General features: G+C 39.8%; 1 protein-coding gene across 6 annotated transcripts in view; it reads right to left on the bottom strand.

The window, feature by feature from the left end:
* Positions 1 to 17827, bottom strand: part of UIMC1 (ubiquitin interaction motif containing 1) — a 179968-nt gene that overhangs the window by 121111 nt on the left and 41030 nt on the right. For 2 of the 6 annotated variants that reach the window (XM_060008323.1, XM_060008325.1), the window contains exon 2: positions 3265 to 3419. In XM_060008323.1, coding sequence (XP_059864306.1) covers positions 3265 to 3411 — 147 coding nt within the window. In that variant the 5' untranslated portion in view covers positions 3412 to 3419. Of the gene's footprint in view, positions 1 to 3264; positions 3420 to 9859; positions 10083 to 16375; positions 16394 to 16922; positions 17037 to 17827 lie in introns of those variants that run through there. The other 4 variants (XM_060008320.1, XM_060008321.1, XM_060008322.1 and 1 more) reach the window with 4 other exon arrangements.

The following is a 17827-nucleotide window of genomic DNA, read 5'->3' as shown; positions in this document are numbered from 1 at the left end:
ATGTACTCTATCACTGACATCAATCAACATTATTGTGGCGTCTACAGTCAATGCAATAAAACAAGCAAAAAAGTTAATTGTAAACACTAGAAAGGAAAAGAGAAAAATTATCATTATTAGCAGATATAAGTGCCTATCTAAAAAACATAAGATAATCAACTGAATATTTATTTCAAAAATATGTTATAGATCAATGGAACAAAATAGAAAATCCAAAAACTAACCTATTTACAGACAAGATTTTAATTTACAATAAAGGTGAAATTTCAAATCTTTGGAGAAAGGATAGATTGCTGAAAAACATTGGTAGAAGTGCCTAACCACTGAGACTCAGTTTTTCAATATAAATGTACACTGTTTACAGACACATGTAAATGTGGTAGCAATGTAAAGAAAAGAATGGAAAAGATAAATATAGTAGTTACCTCTGGATGTGTGGAAAGAGACGCATTTGGGGAGGGTCCACACTAAGTCAAGAGGGCTTCAAATATGGTGAATACATGTGTTCAGATTCTTTTTTTTAAACTATGCGTTTACATATTATGCACTCTCCTGTACATACAATATATTTGACAATTTTTAAAAATTTAATGAGATAAATCTGTATGTGCTGTTATAGAAAGATCTACAAGTAATATTAAGTGAAAAAGCAAAACATTATGTGTCACATGATTCGTTTCCTGTAAAAGTTTTTATTGATGGTATTATGGATAAAGATTTTTTTTTCTGGAAGAATACAGAAGAAACTGTTACCTTTCATTAAATGTACACTGACTCAGATGTACATCCTCATTGTACACCTTTCTACACTGTTTTATTTTCAAACACTTTTGAACTGTTTTTATTCTGTTTTGATTTTTTAACAGGTATGTATATAACTTTTTTTTTTTTTTTTTGCGGTACACGGGCCTCTCACTGTTGTGGCCTCTCCCGTCGCGGAGCACAGGCTCTGGACGCGCAGGCTCAGCGGCCATGGCTCACGGGCCCAGCCGCTCCACGGCATGTGGGATCTTCCCGGGCCGGGGCATGAACCTGTGTCCCCTGCATCAGCAGGCGGACTCCCAACCACTGCGCCACCAGGGAAGCCCTAACTTTTTAATATAAATGTACATGTATAACTATTTTACTCTTGTCAATATTAAGTTTAGTTATCCAAATAGTAGCATCAATGGATTGTTCTCTTTATACTTATATACTTTAAAAAAGAACTATTTAGACAAAATCCTAATTAAAAATCAGACTACAAGAAAGTTCCCCCCCAGAAAAACAAATATCCAACAGAAATATGAAAAACTGTTCCATCTTGCTTATTATTAAAAACATACTTCTGATTATCAAGTTGGGAAAAATAAAAAATGTCATAAGTCTTTGCAGGGAACAAGGAAATTAACACACTACTGATAAGAATATAAATGAGACTATTCAGACTGTAAAGGCTCTGACAGAGTATACCATATTAAAATTCTAAACTGATTTTGTAGGGATTATGGAGTCAAGGATTTCTAAGCAAGCAAGTACAAAGATCTAAAATTTAAATTCTTAGAAAAAAGCTGGAGTAAGCTAAGTGAAATTTAGAGAGAAAAAACTGAAGGCAGAGAAGCAAGTTAAGCGTCTGCTATAAGAACTCAAATAACAAGTGATCAAGAAAATAAATGAAAAATGGAACAGGAAGGACAGATGTGAGTGTCATTTAAGAGGTTAAACGCTAAAGGATGTGGGACTCCCCTGGTGGTCCAGTGGTAAAGAATCCGCCTCCCAATGCAGGGGATGCGGGTTCAATCCCTGGTCGGGGAACTAAGATCCCACATGCCACGGGGCAACTACTGAGCCCGCACACCTCAACTAGAGAACTGTGTGCCTCAAACTACAAAGCCCACGTGCTCTGGAGCCCGAAAGCCGCAACTACAAAGACCAACACGCTCTGGAGCCCATGCACCACAATCAGAGAGAGAAAACCCTCGCACCACAACGAAGATCCCACATGCCGCAACAAAGACCCGACGCAGCCAAAAATAAAAATAAATTTAAAAAAAAAAGAAAAATCATATTAAAAAAGCTAAAGGATATGGTGAATCATTTGTGGTGAATGATTAGGTATAAAACATGAGATAGATGAAAGAGTTAGAGATAATTCTGAGCTTTATAACTTGAGGTAAATGAGTGGTTCTACCATCAAATGAGATAGAAGATAAAGAAGAGCGAGAGGTAAACTTAGAGGAAAAAACTATGACTTACTTCACTGGCTTACTGGATGTGACCTATAGACAGGTACAAATCTCCAATTAACAAATGGAAATAGGGAACAAAGGAAAGATGTTAAGATCTATTACAGCACTGTCCAACAAAGCTTTCTACAATGAAGGAAATGTTCTATACCTGCGCTAACACAGCAGGTACTAGAGGTGACTAGTGCAAGAAAGGAACTGATTTTTCCTTGTATTTAATTTTAATTAATTTAAATAGCTACAGGTGGCTAGTTGCTACCACATTGGACAGAGTATATCTAGAGACTTAAAAGGCATTTCCATTGTCTTTCTCTCACTTTCCAAACATATGAAAATTAAGATTCACATCTAACTTATTCAAATAGTTTTAAAATACCACCTTCAGTTAATATAAAACTGAGGAACTATGATCCATCCTCAGCCAAACAGTATGATTTCTTTCTTTTAAGTAATTTTTTTTTTTTCGGTACGCGGGCCTCTCACTGTTGTGGCCTCTCCCTTTGTGGAGCACAGGCTCCGGACACGCAGGTCCAGCGGCCATGGCTCATGGGCCCAGCCGCTCCATGGCATGTGGGATCTTCCCAGACCGGGGCACAAACCCGTGTCCCCTGCATCGGCAGGCAGACTCTCAACCACTGTGCCACCAGGGAAGCCCTTAAGTAATTCTTAATTCCATTTACAAATCAAAATGAAGCTAAGTAAAAACTGCATGGTCAGGACTTCCCTGACGGTCCAGTGGTTAAAACTTCGCCTTCCAATGCAGGGGGTGCGGGTTTGATCCCTGGTCGGGGAGCTAAGATCCCACATGCCTCCCGGCCAAGACACCAAAACATAAAACAGAAGAAATATTGTAACAAATTCAATAAAGACTTAAAAATGGTCCACAACAAAAAAAAAACCTTAAAAAAATTTTTTTAATTAAAAAAAAAAAAATCAAAAAACTTCATGGTGTCATTAAGGTATAGTCTCACAAAACAAACCAGTCACAGATAAGGAGGCCTAGTCTGAGACCTAGTGCTCTACTCTTCATAATACTGACCTCTCCATCACTATCAGATATCACAATGAATGCATCCTCAAGTCTATGCTTCTTCTTCACATTGACAGGACTGGTAGTTTCTATATCTTTCCTCTCCAGGTTCTGAGCTTCAGAGACTTCTTTAACTTTTTTCTTTCTCCGTGGCATCCTTTTGTCTGAAATACAAGGAAAAATAATTTAAAGTATAAGTTTTTTAGATGCTATTTGTAATTTGGTCATGTAAAAAAAAAAGATAGGCATCTAACAGAAGTAAAACTGGATTTCTGAACTCTTCTACTACTCATTAAGATTTGTATTTTTTCTATAAAGGAAAAAATACATATATAAATATATAAACCTCATCTCTTCAGCGATATTTCAATAGGAAAAATACAATAATTTATCCTAGTTCCTTAAACATTAACTTAAATAATTGGTCCTCTTGACTATATATTATTATTTATTTAAAAGTTTTTTTTTAATACCAATGCCTCAACCCAATAAAGGACATCTTCAAAATACCCACTGCTAATATCATACTTAAAGGTGAAAGACTAAATGCTTTCCTCTTAGGACAGGAACAAGACAAGAATGTCTGCTTTCATCATTTCTATTGAACATTATACTGGAGGCTCTAGACAGGTCAATTAAGCAAGAAGAAGAAATAAAAGACATCCAAATAGGAAAGGAAGAAGTAAAACTACTGCCTTTTGTAGATGGCATGATCTTGTATTCAGAAAATAAGAACTAAGAAATCCACTAAAAAACTGTTATAATTAATGAAAAAGTTCAGCAAGATTGCTGGATACAAGGTAAATATACAAAAATCAATTATACTGTTATCTACTAGCAATAAATAATCCAAAAATGAAAATTTTAAATTCCATTCTTAATAGCATCAAAAATAATAAAATTCTTAAATAATAATAAAATTCTTAACAAAATTTAACAAAAGTGCAACACCTGCAACTGAAAACTTTAAAATATTGTTGAAAGATATAAAAGATCTAAGTAAATGCAAAGACATCCCATGTTCATGAACTGGAAGACTTGACATTGTTAAGACAACAATATTCCCCAAATTGCTCTACAGATACAACATAATCCCTAATACAATTCCTATTGGCTTTTTTGTAGACATAGACAAGTTGATCCTAAAATTCATATGGAAAAACAGAGGTCCCAGAATAGCCAAAATAATCTTGAAAAAAAGGAACAAAGCTGAAGGACTCACACATCTCAATTTCAAAACTTACTACAAAGCTACATCATCAAGACCGTGTGGCACTGGCACAAGGACAGAAATAAAGATAAATGGGATAGAAGAACTATTCACTATGTGACAGTCAGGAAAACACCCACACGTTTGCTATCAATTGCTTTCGACAAAGGTACCAAGATAGTTCAATGGGCAAAGTATAAGTCTCTTCAACAAATGGTACTGGGACAACCAGATATCCAAATGCAAAAGAATGAAACTGGACCTCTACCTCACATAATAAAGAACTGCACGAAATAAATGGATCAAAGACCAGAATGAAAGAGCAAAACCTATAAAATTCTTAAGCAAAACATATGTATAAAGCTTTGTCATCTTGGACAGGCAACAGTTTGTTAAATATGACATAAAAAGCATAAACAACAATGGGACTTCCCTGGTGGCGCAGTGGTTAAGAATCCACCTGCCAATGCATGGGACATGGGTTCAAGCCCTGGTCCAGGAAGATCCCACATGCCACACAGCAACTAAGCCCATGCACCACAACTACTGAGCCTGCACTCTAGAGCCCGTGATCCCCAACTACTGAGTGCACGTGCAACAACTACTGAAGCCTGCATGCCTAGAGCCCATGCTCTGCAAAAGAGAAGCCATCGCAGTGAAGCACACACACCGCAATGAAGAGCAGCCCCCACTTGCCGCAACTAGAGAAAGCCTGTGCGCAGCAACAAAGACCCAACGCAGCCAAAAATAAATAAATAAAATAAACATATGTATTTTTTTAAAAAAGCATAAGCAACAAAAGAAAGAACAGATAAACTGGGCTTCATCTTACTAAAAACCTTTGTGCTCCAAACCATAATATTAAGAAAAGTTTAAAAAAATAATAAAGAATGGGAAAAATATTTGCAAAGCATCTATATAATAAAGGAACTGTATACAGAATATATAAAGAACTCTTGCAACTCAACAGTAAAAGGGCAAATAAACCAACTATAAAATGGGCAAAGAATATGAACACACATTTCTCCAAAGAAGATATATAAATGACCAGTAAGCAAATGAAAAGGTGTTCAACACAATTAGTCATCAGGCAAATGCAAAGCCCACTAATGATTGCTATAAAAAAATAATAGAAAACAACAAGTGCTGACGAGGATATGGAGAAATTGGAATCCTAGTATATTGTTGATGGGAATGTAAAATGGTTCAGTCACTGTGGGGGAAAAAAGAAGGAATGAAGTATTAATACAGGCTACAACATGAATAAACCTTGAAAACATGTTTAGTCAAAGAAGGCAGTCACAAAATATCACATTTTATATGAAACATCCAGAAGAGCAAATCTATAAACATAGAAAGTAGATTAGTGGTTGTCAAGGACAGGGGGATTGGAAGAGTTGAAGAGTAACCACTAAGGGGCAGAGAGATTTCTTTTTTGAGGTAATAAAATGTTTTAAAATTCTATACTTTTCAACTGCATGTTTTTTAATTGAAAATATAATTGATGTACAATATTATGTTATTTTCAGGTATATTAGATAGTGATCTGACATTTGCATACATTATGAAATGATCACCATAATAAGTCTAGTAACTCATCTGCACCCATACAAAACTATTAAAATATTACTGACCATATTCCTTATGCTATTACATCCTCATGGCTTATTTATCTTTTAACTAGAGATTTATACCTCAATCCCTTTCATCAATTTTGCCCCATCTCCAATCCCCCTCCCCTTTGGCAACCGCCAGTTTATTCTCTGTATCTATGAGTCTGTTTTGTTTTGTTTTTTAGATTCCACATATAAGTGAGATCACACATCTGTACTTGTCTTTTTCTGTCAGACTTATTTCACTTAGCATAATACCCTCTAGATCTATGCTGTTCCAAATGGCAAAATTTCATTTTCTTATGGCTCAGTAATATTTCACTGTGTGTGTGTGTGTGTGTGTGTGTGTGTGTGTGTGTGTGTGTGTGTGTGTGTATGACTTCTTCTTTATCCACTAACATATCAATAGACATTTAGGTTGCTTCCATATCTTGGTTACTGTAAATAATGCTGCAATTAACAATGGTGTGCATATATCTTTTCAAATTAGTGTTTTGTTTTCTTCGGGTAAATACTCAGAAGTGAAATTGCTGGATTATATGGCAGTTCAGTTTTTTAATTTCAGTTGTATAGTTTAAGTGGGTGGATTATATGGTAAGTGAATCATATCTCAAAGTTGTGGGGGATTTTTATTTTAAGAAAACAGCAAATGTTGTCAAGGATGTGGAGAAATTTTTTATAAATTTATTTATTTATTGGCTGTGTTGGGTCTTTGTTGCTGTGTAAGGTCTTTCTCTAGTTGCAGCAAGCAGGGACTACTCTTCATTGCGTTGCACGGGCTTCTCATTGTGGTGGCTTCTCTTGTTGCAGAGCACCGGCTCTAGGCATGTGGGCTTCAGTAGTTGTGGCACACGGGCTCAGTAGCTGTGGCTCACAGGCTCTAGAGCACAGGCTCAGTAGTTGTGGCACATGGGCTTAGTTGCTCCACGGCATGTGGGATCTTCCTGGACCAGGGCTCGAACTCGTGTCCCCTGAGTTGGCAGGCAGATTCTTAACCACTGCACCACCAAGGAAGTCCCAAGGATGCAGAGAAATTAAAACTTTCATCCACTGCTAGTGAGAATATAAAATTCTGCAGCTGCTGTGGAAAATATCTTGGCAATTCCTCAAAAAGTTAAAATACACTTAGCAATTCTACTCCCAGGTAAACACCCAATAAAATTAAAAAGTATTCAAAAAAAAACTTGTACTTAAATGTTCATAACAGCCTTAATTATAATAGCCAAAAAATGTAAATAACCCAAATGATGAATGGATACACAAAATGTGGGACATCCATAAAATGGAATATTGGTCAGCCTTAAAAAGGAATAAAGTACTAATACATGCTACAACATGGATAAACCTTGAAAACATTATGTTAAATGAAAGCAGCCAGACACAAAAGCCCACATATTGTATGATTCTGTCTATATGAAACATCCTGAATAGACAAATCTACAGAGACAGAAAGCAGATTAAGACTGCTAGAAGTTGGAGGAGAGAGAAATATAGACTGACTACTTAATGACTATAGGGTTTCTTTCTGGGGTGATGAAAATGTTTAAAATTAGAAAGTGGTGATAGCTGCACAACATTTTGAAGGTACAAAAAGCTATTAAATTATACACTTTAAAATGACTAAAATGTTGGATTTTATGTTCTATGAATTCTACCTAAATTAAAAAAAAAACCTCCCCAGGTGATTTTACATTATAACCAAAGCAGAGACTTAATGACTTAAATAGTCACTGATTTAAAAAGAACAACCTTAGGACTTCCCTGGTGACGCAGTGGTTAAGAATCCACCTGCCAATGCAGGGGACACGGGTTCGAGCCCTGGTCCGGGAAGACCCACATGCCACAGAGCAACTAAGCCCGTGTGCCACAACTACTGAGCCTGAGTGCCACAACTACTGAAGCCCACGGGCCTAGAGCCCATGCTCCACAACAAGAGAAGCCACCACAATGAGAAGCCCACGCACCACAACTAGAGAAAGCCAGTGCGCAGCAACGAAGACCCAACATGGCCAATAAATAAATAAATAAATAAATAAATTTATTTAAAAAAAAAAAAAAAGAACAACCTTAGGGACTTCCCTGGTGGCATAGTGGATATGACTCCACGCTCCCAATGCAGGGGATCCAGGTTTGATCCCTGGTCAGGGAACTAGGTCCCACATGCACGCTGCAACCAAGAGTTTGCATGCCACAACTAAGGAGCCTGCCTGCCACAACTAAAACCTAACGCAATCAAATTTTTTTTTTTAAGGCAAAGCAATTTTAAAAAAATAAAATAAAAAGAACAACCTTAACTGTGTTACAAACTGCTCAAATTGTTTAATCATCCAACTACTCCTAAGGGAAATGTTACATCTTATTATCAAAAAAAGTCTGTACAGGGCTTCCCTGGTGGCGCAGTGGTTGGGAGTCCGCCTGCCGATGCAGGGGACGCGGGGATTCGTGCCCCGGTCCGGGAGGATCCCACGTGCCATGGAGCGGCTGGGCCCATAAGCCATAGCTGCTGAGCCTGCGCGTCCGGAGCCTGTGCTCCGCAATGGGAGGGGCTCCAGCAGTGAGAGGCCCACGTACCGCAAAAAAAAAAAAAAAGTCTGTACAATCCTAGTATTAAGGGAGGATAGTAATAAAATGTACACCCAAACACTTCCAATCCAGAGTCATTCACAAAATCATTCCCTATCATAAGAATGGAAGCTAAACACAAATTTCTATTCTTAATGCATATTTTTTAATGACTTAAGTCTTGAAGAAATCACACAGAAAAGAAGAAAATATTAAGCTAATAGGTAAATTTTTTACTGTAGTATAGATGATTTACAATACTGTGTTGGTTCCAGGTGTACAGCAAGGTGATTCGGGTTTTTTTTTTCAGATTATTTTCCCTTACAGGTTATTATAAGATACCAAATACTGTTGTTCCCTGTGTTATACAGTAAATCCTTGCTGCTTATCCATTTTATGTATAGTAGTTTGTATCTGTTAATCCCCTACTCCTAATTTATCCCTCCCCACCCTTCCCTTTCCCCATTGGTAACCGTAAGTTTGTTTTCTATGTCTGTGAGTCTGTTTCTGTTTTATATACAGATTCATTTGTATTATTTTTTAGATTCCACATATAAGTATTATTATATACTTGTCTTTCTGTCTGACTTCACTTAGTATGATAATCTCTAGGGCCATCCATGTTGTTGCAAATGGCATTATTTCATTCATTTTCATGGCTGAGTAATATTCCATTTTACACACACACACACACACACACACACCCCACATCTCCTTAAACCAATCATCTATTGATGGGCATCTAGGTTGTTTCCATGTCTTGGCTATTGTAAATAGTGCTGTTATGAACATTGGGGTGTCTGTATCTTCTCAAATTAGAGGTTTTGTTTTTCGTTTTATACAGCAGATCAAATTAGAGTTTTTTTCATCTTTTCTGGATATATGCCTAGGAGTAGGATTACTGGATCATATGGTATCTCTACTTTTACTTTTTTAAGGAACTCCATAACTGTTTTCCATAGTGGCTGCATCAATTTACATTCCCACCAACAGTATAAAAGGGTTCCCTTTTCTCCACACTCTCTCCAGCATTTGTTATTTGTAGACTTTTTGATAGTCATTTCGACCAGCGTGAGGAATCACAAGATCTGAGATATGCCTGTATATGAAATTCTAGAAAAGACTAATATAATCAATAGTGGAAAGAAAACAAACAAGTAATTGCCTTAGGGCAGACTGGGGGAGAGAGAGAAATGACTGATAACAGGCACAAGGGTACCTCCTGAGATAAGTGTTCTGTATCTTGATTATGGTGGTGGTGGGCTTCCCTGGTGGCGCAGTGGTTGAGAGTCCGCCTGCCGATGCAGGGGACACGGGTTCGTGCCCCGGTCCCGGAAGATCCCACATGCCGCGGAGCGGCTGGGCCCGTGAGCCATGGCCGCTGAGTCTGTGCGTCCGGAGCCTGTGCTCCACAACGGGAGAGGCCACAACAGTGAGAGGCCCTTGTACCGCCAAAAAAAAAAAAAAAAAAAAAAATTAGCCAGAGTGGTGCTGGGAAAACTGGACAGCTACATGTAAAAGAATGAAATTAGAACACTCCCTAACACCATACACAAGAATAAAACTCAAAATGGATTAAAGACCTAAATGTAAGGCTGGACACTATAAAGCTCTTAGAGGAAAACATAGGCAGAACACTCTCTGACATAAATCACAGCAAGATCTTTTTTAAAAGACCCACCTCCTAGACTAATGAAAACAAAAATAAACAATGGGACCTAATTAAACTTAAAAGCTTTTGCACATAAAAGGAAACTATAACAAAATGAAAAGCCAACCCTCAGAATGAGAGAAAATATTTGCCAACGAAGGAATTGACAAGGGATTAATCTCCAAAATATACAAAGAGCACATGCAACTCAATATCAAAAATACAAACAACCCAATCAAAACATGGGCGGAAGACCTAAATAGACATTTCTCCAAAGAAGACATACAGGTGGCCAATAAACACATGAAAAGATGCCCAAGATCACTAATTATTAGAGAAATGCAAATCAAAACTACAATGAAGTATCACCTCACACCAGTCAGAAGGGCCATCATCAAAAAAAATCTACAAACAATAAATACTGGAGAGGGTGTGAAGAAAAGGAAACCCTCTTGCACTGTTGGTGGGAATGTAAATTGATACAGACACTATGGAGAACAGCATGGGGGTTCCTTAAAAAACTAAAAACAGAACTGCCATATGACCCAGCAATCCCACTCCTGGGCATATACCCGGAGAAAACCATAATTCAAAAAGATACATGCACCCCAATGTTCACTGCAGCGCTATTTACAATAGCCAGGACATGGAGCAAACCTAAATGTCCATCGACAGAAAAATGGATAAAGATGATGTGGTACATATATAAAGTGGAATATTAACCATAAAAAGGAATGAAACTGTGCAATCTGCAGAGATGTGGATGGACCCAGAAACTGTCATACAGAGTGAAGTAAATCAGAAAGAGAAAAATATCGTATAATATTGCTTATATGTGGAATCCAGAAAAATGATACAGATGAACTTATCTGCAAAGCTGAAATAGACACAGATGTAGAGAATGGATGTATGGATACCAGGGGGGCGGGGGGGAAGGAGGGGGTGGGATGAATTGGGAGACTGGGACTGACACACATACACTACTATGTATAAAACAGATCACTAATGAGAACCTACTGTACAACACAGGAAACTCTACTCAATTTTCTGTGGTGACCTAAATGGGAAGGAAATCCAAAAAAGAGGGGCTATATGTATACATATAGCTGATTCACTTTGCTGTACAGCAAAAACTAACACAACACTGTAACTATACTTCAATAAAAATTAATTTAAAAAAAAACAGGAATTTTCAAATCATCACTAAAGACTAGAGAAGTGATCCCATGCCAAATAAGCAAAATTTGGAGGAGTTTTATTAGAAAATATTTTGGTTGAAAAAAATCAGAGAGACTATGCTGATCCAAAACCATAGTCCCAGGGACTCCTTTGGTGACGCAATGGTTAAGAAACCGCCTGCCAATTCAGAGAACATGGGTTCGATCCCTGGTCCAGGAAGATCCCACATGCCACACAGCAACTAAGCCCGCGTGCCGTAACTACTGAGCCTGCGCTCTAGAGCCCGCAAGCTATAACTACTGAGCCCATGCATGGCAACTACTTAAGCCCATGTGCTCTAAGGCCCACGTGCCACAACCACTGAGCCCATGTGCTGCAACTACTGAAGCCCGCGCGCCTAGAGCCCATGCTCTGCAACAAGAGAAGCCACCGCAATGAGAAGCCCGCACACCACAATGAAGAGCAGCCCCGCTCGCCACAACTAGAGAAAGCCTGCATGCAGCAATGAAGACCCAATGCAGCCAAAAAAATTAATTAATTAAACTAAAAAAAAAAAAATAGTCCCATACTTGAAAAACAAAACCGGAAAAGGGGAAAAGTAAAAGAGATTATTTTTATAACTTTCCTTCTCTCTCTTTCTCTCTCCCTCTGCTATGTCTTTGCTCTATCTCTGTCTCTTTCATGAACACGCACACATACACACATACACACTGACTCATCCATATACCTCGGTTCTGCGTGATGAAATCAATAGACAGACTCTTTTGGAACCTTCAGAGAGCAGAAAACTGAAATGCTAACTAGTGAGTAGATAGGGCTACAGGAATAAAGGATGACCTGATGAGAAGAGGCTAACAGTAGTAAGAATAGTAGCATGTCCCCTAAAACTGGTTTGAAAAGAGGGTCTCTGTTTACTGGATTCACCTGGTAAGGCAGCCAAAATTAGGTTGTGCCAGAACAAGGTGAAATCCATTGCCACATTATCTGCTTATAACTTTATCTCTGCTCTACATAAATAATGGTGTTTCTAGGATGCTGAAAATCACACTGAATGTAATCTCTTTACTGTTGCTTTTTCCCTAATACTGAATAAAACGTGGACGATTTCCACAATAAAAAAAAAAAAAAACAGGGCTTCCCTGGTGGCGCAGTGGTTGAGAGTCCGCCTGCCGATGCAGGGGACACAGGTTCGTGCCCCAGTCCGGGAGGATCCCACATGCCACAGAGCGGCTGGGCCCATAAGCCATGGCCGCTGAGCCTGCGCGTCCGGAGCCTGTGCTCCACAACGGGAGAGGCCACAACAGTGAGAGGCCCGCGTACCACAAAAAAAAAAAAAAAAAAAAAAATTAGCCAAAGAATCGAAGTACACATTTCTCCAAAGATTATTTACAGATGGCAAGCAAATGCGTAAAAGATGTTCAATACGAATAGCCATCAGGGAAATGCAAATCAAAACCACGATGTGATACCACTTTACACCCACCAGAATGGGTGTATGATCAAAAAGACATACAATAAGTCTTCCCTGGTGGTGCAGTGGTTAAGAATCCGCCTGCCAATGCAGGGTACATGGTTTCGAGCCCTGGTCCAGGAAGATGCCACATGCCGCGGAGCAACTAAGCCCGTGTGCCACAACTACTGAGCCTGTGCTCTAGAGCCCAAGAGCCACAACTACTGAAGCCCGCGCAACTAGACCCTGTGCTCCGCAACAAGAGAAGCCACCGCAATGAGAAGCCCATGCACCGCAACAAAGAGTAGCCCCCGCTTGCAGTTGCGACTAGAGAAAGCCCGCACGCAGCAACAAAGACCCAACGCAGCCAAAAATAAATAAAAATAAAATAAATAAATAAAACATTTTTTAAAACTTATTAAAAATTTAAAATAAAATTAAAAAAGACATACAATAACAAGTGTAGGCAAGGATTTGGAGAAATTGAACCCTCATACGCTACTGGTGGATATGTAAAATAGTGAAGCCTCTTTCGAAAACAGTCTAGCAGTTCCTCAAAATGTTAAAATTAGAGTTACCATAAAACTCAGCAATTCCACTCCTAGGTAAATAGCCAAAAGAAATTAAAATTTATGTCCACACAAAATCTTGTACATAAATGTTCACAAAGCAGCATTACTCATGAGAGCCCCACAATGGAAACAACACAAATGTCCATCAACAGGTGAAGGAATAATGTCACATCCATACAACAGAAAATTATCCAGCAATAAAAAGGAATGAAGCCTGATACATGTAACAACATACATAAAGCTTGAAAACATCATGCTAAGTAAAAGGAAGCCAGAAGGACCACATACTGTAAGACTCCATTTACATAAAATATCCATATTAGTAAATCTATATAGACAGAGAGTAGATCAGTGATTGCTTAGGGCTCAGGGGGAATGGTACTGATGGCTTAGGGGTATGGAGTTTCTCTTTGGGGTGAAGAAATGTTCTAAAATTGGTTGTTGTGATGGTTACACAACTCTGTGAAAATACTAAAAGCCAATGAATTGTACATTTAAGTGGGTAAATTGTATGGTATATGAATTATATCTCAATGAAGATGTTTAAAAAAAATTAACCTACTGTGACCAAGCCAGAACACTAGTTATCTCTGGAGGGTACTGACTGGGAAGGGGCACAGGTGACCCTTCTGAGGTGCTGGAAATGTTCCATATCTTTATTTGGGTGGCAGTTACATGGATGTATGTACTGAACTATACAATTAAGGTTGGTTCACTTCATTATATGTCAACAATACTTTTTTAAGAAGGGCTTTTTTTAATAATAAGTATTTGTAAGTGAATGAATATTTTAATTAATCCTCATAAAAACCTAAGAAGTATATATAATTATTATGAGGAAACATAGGTTCAGAAAAGTAACTTGCCCAAAGCCACAAAGCAGGCACTTGCACATCTGTCTCTCGACTCCAAATCCTGACTCCCAATACTCCATGACTTAATCTTTGGATTTCTTCCAACTGCTGCCTAATGTAAGGTATGCACACATAAATATTAGATGAATTATACTTTATGCTTATATTTAAATTATAGCGTAACTTATATATTTAAATTATTAAATATAATTCAATAAAATATACATTTAAATTATATATATTTAAATTACTAAATGCTATATAAAGGCACAGAAGGCTAAAATTATGATAGGCTGTAGGAAGCTATATGGAGAATAAATAAGACTTAAGGTGATCCTTGAATCTAAAAGAATATCATGAATAGGTAGGGATAAGTATGGGGGAAGACTGGAGGAATCATAGTTCCCTAAGAAAACATCTTGTAAGGAATAGTTTTTATCTTTTTAAGTGTTTCTTGTACATTTAGTTATTTAAACCAGTATGTTCAAACATGATAGCAGTGGTAGCTACACCACCAAATACATGTAATTCCTTAAAGATATTTAAATAAGTAAAAACTCTTCTCCCTAGCACAGAACCACCTTCAGGCTCAAAATGGGTTTTCAAACAATCACAGCAGATAAGGGATCAGTAAGAAGTGTTAAGTATTGGCACCCCACAGATTTCAAAATTCCAGTGCTTCATGAGATTTAGCCATACTATTTCCACAGAAATTCTAAGAGTAAAAAGGTCACTGCTCAGCCAATTTAAACGAACAACCTAACATATAGTTCAACTACTATTTAAGTTGCTACCCTTCAAAATGAAAAAAAAAATTAAAATCACTAAAATAATGATTTATCTTCAATTACTTGAACAGAGGCTACAGAATGAATTACCACTGTGTCTGCAAAGAAGGAACAGTGTCTAGATGCCAACAGTCTCTTCTTAATCATGACAGTTAGGAACAAAATGTCTATAAAGAATGCACAAGCAGGAAAGGTGACCCAAAAATGAGACTTGTTACATCACAGGTTGGTAGTGTCCTTGAAAATCTCCAATTTGGAAGATATTATTTTTCTTTTTTGTTCAGCACTTCCACCATCTTGATCTATCTGAAGAACAATCACTGACAAGATAATTTAAAATCTTGACATTCTCCCTACCAAATCTGTCAAAATTGCTCTGAAAGCTTGGTGGCACAGCGACCTTAACAGTCCTCTATGAATCATTGACTTTTACGCCTAAATAAGTCACCATTCAAGAAACTCGGTACCAAGCTCTTCATCAACTGATCAGCTTGACTGTTTCTCCAATTTAAAAAAAGGTAAACGCACACACACACACCTGATGCTCTATTTTCCAGTTTATATTCAGCCTCAGTTTAGGACAGTGTGTAAAAACAGAATCCAAACACACTGAGAAATAATTACAGTTATTTACTGAGTCCTTGGACACTATTTTAGGTACCTCACATGCATTATAGAGGTTACTCCTCCCAATAACTCTATGTGGTAGGCATCATTATTTTACGTTATTTTTATCACGATTTTACACATTAGGAAACATTCAAAATCAAACAGCTGGTAATTTCTCAAGTTCGTAAATGGGAAAGTTGGGAATTGAAGCGCGATGTGTCTGATTCCAGAGACACACTTTTGGATTCAACTAAAAGGCACTGCCTCTAACAGGAAAAAATAAAGACAGTAGCATAAACTTTCACTTTTTCCTGGGTGTTACTCATTCTCAATGACTAAATACAAGAACAAGAACATTGGAGTCAGTCTGGCTGGATTCAAAACCAGCTCAACGACTTACGCCATGTGTCTTCGATCCTCAGTTATCTAATATGTAAAGTGAGGAGGATAAGAGTACCTATCTCACAAGATTGTCGTGAAGATTCAACAAATGTGTATATGTAAAAAGCCTGAAACACTATCACCGTACAGCGCGGAAACATACTAGTTCTGTTGGAGAGGAAAGTGGTAAATGATGATAAGGATTCCCAAGAAACATCTTTATATCTGGGCAAAAAAACTAGAGCACTCACCAACAAAACAGTAGCCTGGAGTAGGGAGGGAGCGTGAGGAGAAAGGGGCGGAGGGGCCCAGTCGCCCTGACTCCGCGAGAAGTCCCGGCTGTGGGACCCCGCGGAAGGAGGCGGCGCGGACGGAGGCCGCTCGCGGGGTGCTCAGCGTGAGAAAGACGCCTTCGAGGGGCTGGCGGGAACCAGAGCCCTTCGCCAGGGGAACCCGGGGAGAATAAAGACCGCACCCTGTGTGTGAGGGGCGCGGTCCGGCACCCGAGGGCGGAAGCCCATCCGGCGTCACCAGGGGCCCACCAGGCGTCGAGAGGCGCCCAGTACCCTGAGGAGCCATCCCCGGTTTTCCAAGGGGCCTACCCCGCCGTCCCAAAGGGCCGTCCCTTCAGGAGGCGCCCACCTCGGCGTCCGGAGAGACCCGCCTCACCGTCAAGAGGGCCCTACCCCCAAGTCAGAGGCGCCCCTCCGGGAGAGGAGTGGGCCGCGGCCCCCCTGAGGGTGAGAAGGAGGCGGGAAGCAAGCGGGCGGGAGGTGTACCGAAGCGTCAAGTACTCACCGACCGGTCCCCACCGCTTCGCTAAGCCCCCCTCTCTCAGGTGCAGCGGGTCGCAACCGTCCGCAGCACTTTAGGAACTAGGGGCGGACGAGCGCGCGCGAAGCTGGGATACCGCGAGGAGACGAGGTCTCGGGGCAGGCGCATGCGCGGGCGTCCGGGGACGGAACCAACCCGCACTGCGGGGGGGAGACTGCCGCCAGGACATACCAACCGTGTGAGGTGGGAGGCGCCATCAGCGCGAGGTGGATTCCATATCCAAGGGCATCCTGGGCACCTCCCGGTGGTCTCGCAGTTTGTTCGTTTGCTTTATCATTTGCTAGTGCTTTGAGGGAAACTAAAGAGTAGTAACAGGGTCCCCGAAACCCTACAGTGAAACCTTCAAAGGTTTCTCTGCCACATCAAGCCTCCTCTGGCCCTGTCTTTGCATGTATCTAAAGTTAGACTGAGGACTTACCTGGTGGCGCAGTGGTTAAGAATCCTCCTGCCAACGCAGGGGACACGGGTTCATAGCCCTGCTCCGGGAAGATACCACATGCCGCAGAGCAACTAAGCCCATGTGCCACAACTACTGAGCCTGTGCTCTAGAGCCCACGAGCCACAACTACTGAGCCTGTGTTCCGCAACTACTGAAGGCCGCGGGCGCCTAGAGCCCGTGCACCCCAATGAAGAGTGGTCCCCGCTCGCCACAGCTAGAGAAAGCCTGTGCACAGCAAAGAAGACCCAATGCAACCAAAACTAAATAAATTTATATAAATAAATAAAGTTAGACTGAAATTATCTGATAAGACCACTTGAAAACTATCTCCGGTGGCTTCCCTGGTGGCGCAGTGGTTGAGAGTCTGCCTGCCAATGCAGGGGACACGGGTTCGTGCCCCGGTCCGGGAAGATCCCACATGCCGCGGAGC

Source organism: Delphinus delphis, chromosome 3, assembly GCF_949987515.2.
Source record: "Delphinus delphis chromosome 3, mDelDel1.2, whole genome shotgun sequence".
Classification (NCBI taxonomy): Eukaryota; Metazoa; Chordata; class Mammalia; order Artiodactyla; family Delphinidae; genus Delphinus; species Delphinus delphis.
The sequence above is the reverse complement of the archived record's forward strand: the minus strand, read 5'-3'. Positions and strand labels throughout refer to the sequence as shown.